This window comes from Spodoptera frugiperda, chromosome 25, assembly GCF_023101765.2.
Source record: "Spodoptera frugiperda isolate SF20-4 chromosome 25, AGI-APGP_CSIRO_Sfru_2.0, whole genome shotgun sequence".
Classification (NCBI taxonomy): domain Eukaryota; kingdom Metazoa; phylum Arthropoda; class Insecta; order Lepidoptera; family Noctuidae; genus Spodoptera; species Spodoptera frugiperda.
The window spans coordinates 3,165,644-3,178,157 of NC_064236.1; the positions used below are offsets into that span (position 1 = coordinate 3,165,644).

Genomic DNA, 12,514 nt, shown 5'->3' on the forward strand with positions numbered 1-12,514 from the left:
CCGATCTGTGGTGGTTTAATAGCTTCTTAAGGCGCGTACAGAACGTGACACTCGTTTGTCGGGTCTGGTTCTGGTTCAGCCGCGAGCTTCCTTTGCTTGCCGTTCGCAGACCCGTGCTATCAGTAATACACTATAGTTGTGTGTAGTATAAAGTTGCAAGTTTTGTGTTATTTTCTCCACAAGTCTCCGATACTCCACGTCCCAACCGGTCCGAAATATTTTGGACACGACCCCGGGGTCGCAACACAGCGAAATATATATGACCGCAACAGTTCACTACAAATCAATATAGATTTTTTCACACACGGAGAAGGAACGAACATTCCTCTACTGGCCATGCTGTCTAAAACAATCCATAACACTATAATACCTACTATAGATACTATAGTAACAACATATACACAATATCGTGCGGTCAAGGCGAACATTCAATTTCAGCGATACTTCTGGTTTGTCTGCTATACAATTATCAGCCTAACACTGAAAGTTACTAAAAGCACATCAAATACCAACATTCAGTTCCTGAAAAATTAGACTTACCGTGCACTGAATAGAGTAGCGAGTGCCATAAAGCACCCGTCGGCGACGCGTGTGGAGCCGGTGAAGCAAGCGTCCACGGTCCAGTCCAGCACTGGACCGATGTCGGGGTTGCAGTCAAGGAGCAGAACAATAGTCTCGCGAGCCAGCTCGTATATCTGAAAGCAAAAACATGAACGTTAATTTTACCTGTTAACATCAAACGTAAGGTAGACCAGCATGTTTCAGCTGATGATGATAATAAAAAAGTAATAAATAAACTTTTACCTTATCGTTAGGCGAGGATAGCATCTCCCTGAGCCACGGGTATAGTGAACCGTCCTCAGCCAGCGCCGAGGGGTCGAAGCAACGACCACAGCATACGACGGCGCTCATAGCCTGCAAATGACAGTCATAATATGTAATTCTATGGTCGTCACAAAATAAAGAGGTCAACTCTGACAGCTACCATATACTAAGAGGTAAATAACATAGGTTGCTGTCAATGATCAATTAATAGTCATATCGAGATAAAATAATTAGTTTATTACCAATTGATCAAAAAATATAATTATTTTTCAAGAACTTCTGAAATAGCTCGAGTCTGCGGAGAGCATTGACGAATCAATGACAAAAAATCTTTCAAAGATCCATTACCCACAATATCAACCAAAACTTTTATGTTTATGTTTATATATTTAATATTACATGTATAGTATAGAAAATATTAAAATGACCTCTCAATGAATCATAAATACATCATTTATATTTTTTTTTTTTTACGTTGACATTCCAGGACGTTCATAAAAAACTTGTTTATCAGAGTTGACCTCTTATTTTGAGGCGTCTCTAATATTGTTCGTATTTATTCAATTTTGGAACTTGCAATTCGTTATTTATAATAGAAGCAAATATTAAAATTAGTATCAGCCATTAAACAATCTAATTTTATAAAATTAAGGATGCAATTAGATAAAATGAGCATAAATGTACCTTTAGCGCGGAGAGGTTGAGCCGGTCGTCGTTCTCGAGCTGCTGCGGCTGGGGCACGAGCGAGCCAAGGTGGCGGGCGAGAGGGCCGCACCAGCCCGCGAACAAAGCGAACAGGTTGCGCAGCAGCTCCTTCTTTATCAGCGACCCGTACATCTCTACTGTGGACACCCACCGATCATCGAATATAGAACCGCTATTGGCATACTTGCAAGGAAGTAGCAGTTGGCAGTATAAAGCATGAATTACAGAGAAATTTCATGTTAAATAGGTGTAGGGTATACATATAGAGTAATAAAAATATGTTAAAACTAGAATAACTAACGTGGGAAGCTCTTGATGAGTTCAGTGACGAAGTCTGCGAATGTAATGCGTTGCTCGCGGGCGGCGGGCGCGTCCTTCTCGGCCTCCACCTCAAGGCACTGCCGCACGCCATCCAGGTACTCCGTCAGAGTCGGGTGCAAGCTGCCGGCTTCCAGGGCAAAAGCACTACACAAAAACAAATCCCGTTACATATCGAACATTACATCACACATTGCTTTGTCCGACCCGGGAATCCAACATAACATCCCTTTTTCTAACAGTTATACTTGCGTTATTGGCTCTCTCTATTATTACGTTACCTGTTTGCGAAAGTTTTCTTCTGAGCAATTAGCAGCAACATTTTGTTCAAATGCAAACGGAGTGCATCGCGACGTCGGCGCCGGCGCATGTTCTCTTGTTTACGATCCACAGCTTCCCGGAGGAGGGGGAGCAGCTCTTCCATCAGATCTCTGGAAATGGAGTCACGCAGGTAAACACCTAGCACGTAACGCGAAGTGAAGTTAATCGTGAAGAGTATGAAGAGTAGTGTATTTACTTGAGTGCATCCGGGTTTATGTTGCCGCAGGCGGCCACGGCGGCGTCCCGCACCTCGGGCACCTCGCAGCGCGCCAGCGGCACTGCCAGCTTGTGCAGCGAGCTCGGAGCCGCTTGCGCACCGCGTCCCTCCCCACCGCTGCGTTCGCTCAGTGAGTCCGGTGACGAGCTACACAGTACACATACCGAACATGACATCTTTTACATGTATTACAAGTTAAATGAATTAGGTATTCGTTACAAAGTAATAATTTCATAATTACGTTACATTTTGTAAATGTACAAAATAAACTATTACATTGCAAAAATATTTAATACATCATACTAATTTATTACAATATAAGAGCCTTCCATTATCTTACAAAGGTCTGTTAAGCTTAACAAACTACTTCTAAATCTAATAAAAGCAGATATCGATAATCTTGGGTCAAATATTGAAAGCTTTATTAACATAAAATATAAGGACGTCACCAACCAAGCGCTGCCAATGACAACAAAATAATGATACACACGCGTCTGTACATGACTAACACAACCTTGTTAACACGAACAACATGAGCCCCGCGAGCCACCCCACCTGCCTGCAAGCGCGGCTTACAGACAAATGTTAAGACACCTATGATTTATGAATTTGTTACTTTTACCCAATGACAGACCTTGAACTGCACACATACGTAAAGTGACCACATTTTATCATGATGACAATGAGAATCTTGATGTATAAACGAAGAATATACTTAAACTGAAACTCTATTCGAAAAGATCCACTATTCGGAAATGAGGGGTTTACATTGTGATATTATAGTAACTTTGAACTACAACTAGTCATGCCGGAGGTACTAGAACACCAAACTATATGGCCTATAGCGCACTGTGCGCTGTTCTAACAGGTTCTAATGAGTAGAGAGCTGACAGTGTGACTATCTACATAATATGGAATAATGTCCACCGGTGGGAAGTAATGTTCCGAGTACCAGTATTACATTAGTGACTAACATCGATTGGTGCTGTATATAGAATCTATCTTAACTAAAATCTGTCACAATTACGTAGTCAAATAAATTGATATACCATAGTTATAGTCGTCACAATCTAAGAGGCAAACTCTCACAGCTGTCATGCAGTGAGATATATAGGCTCGGTTGCTGTATAAGACCGATTCCTAAGTTATATGTAGTTAAAATAATTAGAGTTAATAATCGCCGTCTTAAAAACATTAATATCTGAAATAGAGCAAGACTGCGTAGAGGGTTGATGAATTAATGACATCAAGACAAAAAGGTTTTTCAAAGATCCAAACCATTAACTTTTAAATTAAAATATCAAAGATCGATCATATACCTATGTTAAATTAATAAAAAATCGATTTTGATATTTTATCTTTAAATATTTCATAATACCAGCATCAAAAAATTTGAATGGAGCGGTACGTAGATTGACAAATGTCACAGTTGACCTCTTAGATTATTATCTTAAGAATTTATTTCTCATTAGAGAGGAAGGGAAAATCTTCTCAGTATAACTGTTAAAGTTCGATCACAAATGAGATCTACTATCGATCGCGGTCCTAGCAATGACAGATACAGTTACGAGTACACAGAATGAGAACAGTCGTAGCCAGAGGACTTAGTACGAGTTTGTTTTACGTTCAACGTGATCGACACGTTTATAACGTTCGTCGCTCTGATTGGCCTGCTTCATTAAAACAACCAATCAGAGGGCTAATCTGGTTAAACGTAAAACAAACTTGTAATAGGCCCTCAGGTAGCTACATTGTATTACCCCCACAGTGTCTCCGGACACGCTGATAAGAAGAGTGCACTGCCGAGCCAAAAAAATAAAAATAATAACTATAAATAAAGAAAAATGTAGTACATATAAATAATAAAATAACATATCGATTACGTGGTGTATATTACAGTATTGAAAGTACAATTGCCGCTTAAACCTACCTCAGGCTATCTATGAATCCAAAATAATAATATTTTTAAAATCAACATATACATATAATAACTTTTTACTGTTTCTCAAAACCTACTTATACTATTCTGCACTCTACAATAGCATAACTTAGGCTTATACAAGACAAGTGCAATCAGTTTGCGATCCTAGATCTTACTTCCACAGTTTTATTTGTTCTGTGGAGTTCATTAACATATTTTTTTCACAATCTTTATGCTAGCAATGAAACCCCCACTAAATTATACGTGTACTACAATATCTAGCATGTACTGAATATGAACTTGTCTCTCGGCACCAAGAGACACATGAAATAAGTATAAATATAATGTATAATGAAATGAAAATGTTTTTTTTTTTTCTAATATGTAATCGAACATTTGGAATGGAAATTAGACAATAAAATTAAATGTAGTAGTATTTCAAAATATCTATTGAACATGTCTACTCACAATAGCACTTGATGCCATGCGTTACCTAACATTAAGGAAGCTGTATGCATGGCAAGTCGTTCGTTTATTGCAAGTGTCCATATATCTACGAACTATGATAACATATATATGTCGTGGAGCTCGTAAGCTGCATCTGCATCTAATCTAATTGCTCCATTGACTCTGTAGTAACGTGTATTCACAAGTAGTCATATGAAACATAAAATAAGGCTAGATGTTATATACGCATGTATGGTGGTGAGTGTGTCGTGTGTACATCGCGCACGTGCCCAACAAGTTATTAACACACAGCCGTGGTGAGGCGCCACGTCGTATGATGCGCTAGCTGTGCTCTGACCGAGGCGTGATTGATTAGCGATGACGACGGCAGTCCTCTGCACTGCGCTGGGTTACCCACCATGAGAAAATGTGAGGCGCGTGTCGATTCCACTCTGATTATACAAGCAATAGACAATATGATGGCATCAATTGATTGTTTATATTATTCAATAGAGACTCGTCAAGGACTAGGAGCTGTAAGGTGGAACCGACACGACCAAGTAATGATGGGATCGAATGCGACGTGCACATAGCGAGCGTCAATGACCACCTCGTTCGTTTGTGTTGTCTGTGCGCTCGCGCATAGCTCAAGGGCAGCGTGAAGAAGCCGCCGGGCGCGTTGAGGCTCTCGCTGGACGAGCTCAGCGCGGCCAGGCCGGCCCAGCCCTCCGCCTCAGTGCTACTGGACAGACACACGCCGATAGTTCCCTGGCCACCACGCGCACGTGTTCCTCATCCCCACCCACTACAGCTGTACTACACACTCGGACATATTATTCCGATTGCAACTTAAATATTAACCGATAACCCACTTAATTATTATCAAATAGATAGTTATATTATGTGTGCATTTGCTATATAAAAAATGTTGTTAAGTGGTAGAAAGGGGTAAATCGTGTAAAAAATGGTGTAGTGTGGGTTCATAGTATATGCTGTTCTCAAGCTATAATTGCGTACAATAAATCTCGCTATCACAACAACCAGGTGCCCTCACCGCCATACTAAATAAAGTAGGAACAACTTTAATGTTCCGTTAAATGAAATTATAAGAAAGTTCAGTAGTTCGGAAAATAGTATAGTGCGCAACCGACCGCTGCATGTAAACAGGACATCAGGCCAGTCGAGTCCCGTTGTCGCTGCGGCTCGTCACTAAGCTTAGTAAATGGCGTGTCGGCCGCGCACTGTGGCTGACATCGCCGACTCATACTAACACAACAGTTGATATAGTTATGTATCACGATACTTCAAACATACGATACTCTACTTTCATTGTTCAACATTAAATGATCAGCAGACGAGTAATTGCATGATAATGGTATACCTAATACGTTTTGCTTACCGATGCCTATTCAGGAAGTAACTGCGCTACATGCACCAGCTACAGGCCGATTTAGAGCCTTACGATGATAAATGTATTCATTGCATGTTTACTGCGCTTTCATAGATTTACGTTTATTTTTCAATATTCCGTTCATGTTTGAATTAGTAAATCTCTTAATTTATCACTGAGAATAACGTCTAATGACACAGCATAGAAAGTACATTATAATATAACCAAAACTTCTGTATTTACTCTTTAAAGCTATCAGTGTTTTGCAATCACAAAAAGGGTTTGAATCGGCCTGCGCAATAGTCACAAACAGTCGACACAACATCAGCGATGTCAGCTACGAAACTAACAACATCGATATATATAAAATGTAGATAATTCAAAACTAAATATCTGCACATATATAAATAAATCGTAATAATTTGAAGATATGAAGCCAATTTGCTAAGTAATAAGGACATTGCGGCATGTTACTCCATGCTAGTGACGAGAGGGCCGTGAGTGGCTACGTGGCAGGGAGTGTACCTGAGGCTGAGGTCGGGGCTGGCGCAGCGGATGACGGGGCTCGGTACCGCCGGCACCACCAGGTACGCCATCGTCATGTAGTACTTCCACACCTGTAACAGACATACACGATTAGCTTCAGCCTTATTTCTCTAAATTATGCTGAATGTAATAGGTAAGCGTATATTATATGACTATTTCTATAATTCCAATGTTCATTAATCTTCTCCACATGACCAAACTATGTCCCTTACTTGCATGTAGCCGTCTCGCTCTTTCTCAGGCTTCCTGGGCAGCGCGGGTCCTCGAGATAACAGAGAGGCTCTGTTATCATTCACTGGCCTGAAATGTCACATACATTGTTCATTAATCTGTAGCTGTGGAAATTAGCATCTATGAACCTATATTTGCGAATGGCAGCTAACTTTTTGAAGTTTTTAACTTCATTTAGACACATGGTGAAGGAAAACGTAGGAAATCTGGATTTATAATTCCAAATTACATATAAGTTTGGAATCGCAAATCGCTTTCAACAAGCATAGTGATTAGTGCTAATTCTTTTTCGGTGTGAGAAGAGGCTTTTGCCATCAGTGGGACAATTACAGGCAGCCGATAATATACTTACGCGGGTTCAATGATGGTGAAGAGCGCGTGGATCCTGGCGTGTAGTATGGGCCACGCCTGCAGGATGGTGGACGGGCAGCGCGCCGGCACGCGGCTGCGCGTCAGCAGACCGAACAGCACCACCTTGCAATACAACACATCGTTACACCGCATGCTACTTCTTCAAGAAGGTTTTCAGAGACATTTAATGATTACTTAAACTATTCCTTAGTAACGATTTTGTTCCGAAAGCCATTGCTAAAGACTGGGTTGAGTAACCATTAAATGACTCTGAGTGTGGCGGTTTATTACACAGTGTATACAATACATATATAAAAATTATATTATTATCTTCCTTCAATCGGTGAATTACCTCCCAAGGGTCGGCGCCATTGGCCGCGCTGCCGCTCCAGCTGTTCTTGCTGGATGTCTCATCATGTTGAATGCCTGGAAACCGAACGTAACGATGTCAATGTCCGTCTTTTAATTGTTGTCGTCACTATCTCTGACAACTGCCATATAGTGTGAGATAAATAAGATCGGTTGCTTTTCACAATCGATTCCTAAGTCATATTGAGTTAAAATATTTAGTAGATGTTTATAAATGATATTGTTAATGAAAGTGTATGAGTCACACAGTAATCAAGGAAAATAAAAAAAACGATTTTTTACATTTTTTACGTGGATGTTGTGTACATGATAAAATATATATTTCATGCGAGACCAGGGAAACGTTCTTCCCCCTGCTGTTAAACGTATCGCATGGAATGTGAATCTTATCGTATCTTAATCTATATAAATAAAAATGAATCACCAAAATGTATGTGCGCGCATAACTTCCAACAACTACACCAAATTGGATCATTTTTATTAAATGTATTCCTTACTGTCAGGAGGTTTGTATACTAAAAAAATATATAAAAGGCTTGCTGTTCGTTCGAAAAGTCTTGCTAAAACTCGAGAACTGCTGGACCGATTTGGCAGATTTCGGTCTTGAATTATTTGAGACCGTACAGGGAAGGTTTAAAGGTGACAAAAAATATGTTAGAGGCAATACAAAGATTGCCGGGCCAACGAGTTGAAAATAACGTTGCATCACGTCTCAGGCGTGCGAGTTGACCCTAAAATAACTATTCGGATGAAACTAATGAAAAGATAAGTTTTAACGAACTGCTATCATTATTTTTAATCAATTTGTTTGAAGATAAATAAGTCTTCTTTGAAACAAAAAGTAATACGGAATATATTCGACAACACAATGAAGAAGAGACGACGAAGGAAGACGGAGACGATGCATCTGTGGGACAATTATAAGAGTTCTAATCGTACTCACCAGATGTCCAAACTGCGTGGGTCCTCTCAGCAAGCCAGATGAGGTCGACCTGGCCAGCCAGAGCTATGGCCGTCTTCTCCGCCTGAGGGAGGAGCGGCAGACATTTCTCGGCGAGAAGCGCGGTGTGCGCGTCTGCCGCGTCGATCAGAGCCGGCTCGTCGCGGGTCAGTTGCAGCTTCTCCAGCAAGTACTTGGCCTCCCTGAGCACGTGGACGGCGAGGCGGCGAGGGTACGCCTTACACTGGCACAGCATCACCAGCCCCAGCGCCTCCGCGCCGCGGATGACGGACGCGAGCGGCTCCTGCTTGGTCGGCACGCTGCTGGCGGTCGGCTCGCCGTTCTTCCAGCTCGTCAGCAGCTGCAGCAGCATACGGAGCCCGTTCTCCACCAGTTGCGGGGACGTGTCCTAAATAATTTTACAAGGTCGTATCAAACTCCACATAATGCGACGTGTATGTTCTTGACTTGATCAAAAGTATGGCTATCAGTAAATCACCTGAACTTCTTTGGCTAGGAACTGAGTGAAACCAGCGAGTACATCCTGGCGCCACTCTGGGAAGTCTACAATGAGGGTCTGTAGACTCTGGAAGGAGAGTCCCCGTAACTCTTCATCCATGTGCACGGTCAGTCGGCTCAACAGGTCCACCAGTTCGCTTGAGCTCATACCTTCGGGAATCAGTCTGCAAAGTCAAATATCTATATATTAATATATGATGAAGACTAGATAGATAGATAGATTATAGAAAAAAGTTCCTAATTTTCTTTTTGTTTAGTTTACTAGCGGTAATAATAGAATTAGTGGTTAAAGTTACCTTGGTATGGCTGCAACGCAAGTCCGGAAGAGATCAATCCGCGGCTTCCTCTCTCCCGTGTTAATCTCCTGTTCTTTAGTCACGTTTTGTGTATTAGTGAGCATGAGAGGTCTGCCGTAGTGCGCGTCCAGTGCTCGCAAGATCTCGACCAGTACCCGCCGCACGTACGGGAAATACGGACTCATGCCGATAGACCGTGCAGTCTCGTCAGTCAGCATCTTATTCAAGAAAGTTTTCTTTACACGCAGTGTGTTCCCCGAGGGCAGTGTCCCCGACGTCCTCGGCATCGGAGGCTCCCCTTCTTTCTGCTGCAAGCTGTCCGCTACCACTAAGAACGCTCTGAGGCCAATTGACATTCTCTCAGGCGTCAGAATAATTTTGATCGGCCTTCCGACCATGAGCAGATCAAAGACAATTTCTCGCATGGCGAAATCGAGGCGCTCTTGTGCAATGAACTGTATAATCTTGACAAATATGTTGAGCGGCATGTCGCGAGGCACCACTCCCTTGGAACCCTTGGGGAACAGTGAGTTGACAATACTCTGCAGCCTCGACTGCGTGGCCGAGTTACTCTCGCACTTGATGCGTATCATGTACACCCACAGCAGTCTATACAAAGACTCTGTGAACAATAATAAAATGAATGTCGTGTTAATATCTATCAATTAATAAATCAAATACAGTAGAATGTCAGTTGTGGCTTACCTAAGGCTACCCTGCACATCTTGGGGTCTCTGTTCTTCAGGTGTGACAGACACATGGCAAGGAAACAATGCCAGTTAGCAAGGAAGAACTGCTTCTGCGACACACACAGGAGGCAGGTGACGAGCGGGAACAGAGCCAGCCGGTGCTTGGACTTGGTGCTGGCGTCCAGAGTGTGGCTGTACAGCATCTCCACAAAGTTCTTCAAACACGGGACGTTCACTTCGTTCTTAACGGTCTGTTTAGAAAGAAAGGTAGTCAGAGCACATACATAATGAAAGAATAAACTCAAATCACCAAAAAAAAAACAAGAAATGTGTTACTTACAGCGGCCACGGGCACGAGGATCTCCACAAAGAGTCCAGCCAATGCATGTCGGATATCTTTATCCTTGACCTCGAGGAAGTAGTGCGCGCACTCCTGCAGGAACTGGAAGGAAGCCTCGAACTCCTCGATGGGCACCATCTTGACGCGAAAGAACTTCATACCCATCAGCAACGAGATGATGCTTTGCGTTGTATGTGGAGATGGCTCACGGCTTTTTAACTCCTGTGACAAAAACAGGCGCTAATTATACTTCTGAATCATTACGTCAAAATAACTGTCTAATAAAACTTGTCTATCTTTGTTTGTTTGCAATGGTAGACAAAACCTGACCCTCAGAGCAGGTTACCTTTAGTTCAGCTGTGAAGCGCTTCTTGACAGACGCGAATCGGGACTGCGCTAGTACTGCCACCACCTCGGCGTACAAGTCTGCTATCAAGTGCACGTTAGCAGCGTTAGGATTTGACTGCAACCTGCACATAATTATGATAATAATTGTTACTCCTGTATAAGAAATAAGACCTGCGAAATAGGAAGGTCATTTTAGGATTCGTACTTAAAGAGAAAAAACAAAATGCCTATTACTAAGATTCATAAGATATTATGAGAGTAAAATACATAAGATAACTATTATGTCCGAAGAGATATGACGGATATGACAGGATATGGCGTTGTACAGCAGTATTTAATGTAGCTATATCATACAACATACCCTTCTTTGTAGTTAAATCGCTTGAAGGCCACATTCTCGATGTACTGCACGAGGTCCTCGTGTCCGGGGTGGAAGGGCAGCTGCTTCAACACCTCGATGAGCGCCAGGCAGAACAAGAACTCCACGGCCAGGTCCCGCCGCTCCGCCTGCAGCTCCTCGCTGCTGCGCTCCACCGTCTCGGTGCCGGCGCCGCTGCCCGACACTATGTAGATAATACTACTGACAAACAACAATACCATTTCTGTAGTTGAAACCATATAATATTAACGAGCATTCGCATCTTCAGTTCACACATACCTTTTATTTCTAAGGTCTTGGTGGGGTTTCTTTGCTTGCTCACTAAGTTGAGGTGAATCAGCCATCTGCCGCTCCAGCCACCCGAAGAGTGCGCGCAGTAAGGAAGGCAAGCAATGTTCAGCAACTGTGCCGAACGCCTGCAGTATCTGGTCCAACTGAGGATCTTCACCACGTTGCAGGGTTTTGGCTAGCGGCTTTTCCTTTAAAATTAATTAGGTTATTAATGGAAGCAACCATCTTGACTTTGTTTAAGTACTTCAGGTGGTTTAATAAAATGTGTGATTTATACCAGTGGTTCAGCCATTACAGCTTCCATCTTCCTTTCAGCCTGCACAGTAAACTCTGTGAAGAGCAACCTCATAACGAACTCGCCAGGGCGGAGGTCGTTGTCAGCAGGCGGCACTGGCCCCTTATGTCCTCCCCAAGGGAGCATTGAGCCTGTTGAGTACACAATATTTTGTCACATAACTCTATGAATCAATAAAATGAGAAAACCTATTGGTTATAAGAAAACGTTATGGGGAACTGACCTCTAGTATTTACATAACCAGCACACCCTCCGGAGGCAGACAATGATCTCCAGTCAGTGAATGGGTGCAATGGCCTCTCGTGCACGGAACCAAGCATCTCATTGCTGGCGTCACTGAAGAAAGTGAACGGCTCAGCCTCGTGTCGCGCCTCCGACAGCACGCTGCCTTCGGACTCCGCTTCGCTCTCGGACACCATGGACGACGGTGCGTCTTCGGTGCCCGAGGCTGGAATTAGGTACATTAAATTAGAACAATAAAGTTTACTACCTATTATTCTGCTTAGAAAACGAAATGTAAAAATAAACGTAAAGCTACCAGTTTGTTGAGTTAAAACAATACACGGGAACTATTGTCATGTATACATACTAGCGCACTGTGCTTTCTGAGCCACAATCCCAGTTAAACACTTAACATAACTAAAGGTTTGGCCACCTCTAAACGTTCCATGAATGTTTTAAATTATACATACTACATAGTTTTATGTTTGTATGTTAAAAGTGTAATATTCTTGTTGCCTTGCATAATATAATAATTTGTGATTTGCAAGAAAGAA

At 42.3% G+C, this 12,514-nt stretch overlaps 1 protein-coding gene across 10 annotated transcripts in view; it reads right to left on the bottom strand.

Annotated features, from left to right (window-relative positions):
* Positions 1–12,514, bottom strand: part of LOC118261721 (protein furry) — an 87,684-nt gene that overhangs the window by 72,100 nt on the left and 3,070 nt on the right. For 5 of the 10 annotated variants that reach the window (XR_007707125.1, XM_035573447.2, XM_035572670.2 and 2 more), the window contains exons 4-24: positions 11,962–12,186; positions 11,721–11,869; positions 11,432–11,631; positions 11,135–11,353; positions 10,772–10,895; positions 10,426–10,647; positions 10,102–10,336; positions 9,397–10,018; positions 9,081–9,264; positions 8,585–8,990; positions 7,625–7,698; positions 7,274–7,395; positions 6,903–6,990; positions 6,670–6,761; positions 5,365–5,496; positions 2,366–2,533; positions 2,130–2,279; positions 1,832–1,995; positions 1,510–1,667; positions 805–915; positions 541–695 (exon numbers count right to left, since the gene is read on the bottom strand). Coding sequence is in view for 9 of the 10 variants with exons in the window: in XM_035573447.2 (XP_035429340.2) it covers positions 541–695; positions 805–915; positions 1,510–1,667; positions 1,832–1,995; positions 2,130–2,279; positions 2,366–2,533; positions 5,365–5,496; positions 6,670–6,761; positions 6,903–6,990; positions 7,274–7,395; positions 7,625–7,698; positions 8,585–8,990; positions 9,081–9,264; positions 9,397–10,018; positions 10,102–10,336; positions 10,426–10,647; positions 10,772–10,895; positions 11,135–11,353; positions 11,432–11,631; positions 11,721–11,869; positions 11,962–12,186 (4,000 nt within the window). In the remaining variant the exon portion in view is untranslated. The remainder of the gene's footprint in view (positions 1–540; positions 696–804; positions 916–1,509; positions 1,668–1,831; positions 1,996–2,129; positions 2,280–2,365; positions 2,534–5,364; positions 5,497–6,669; positions 6,762–6,902; positions 6,991–7,273; positions 7,396–7,624; positions 7,699–8,584; positions 8,991–9,080; positions 9,265–9,396; positions 10,019–10,101; positions 10,337–10,425; positions 10,648–10,771; positions 10,896–11,134; positions 11,354–11,431; positions 11,632–11,720; positions 11,870–11,961; positions 12,187–12,514) is intronic. The other 5 variants (XM_035575884.2, XM_035592117.2, XM_035599746.2 and 2 more) reach the window with 4 other exon arrangements.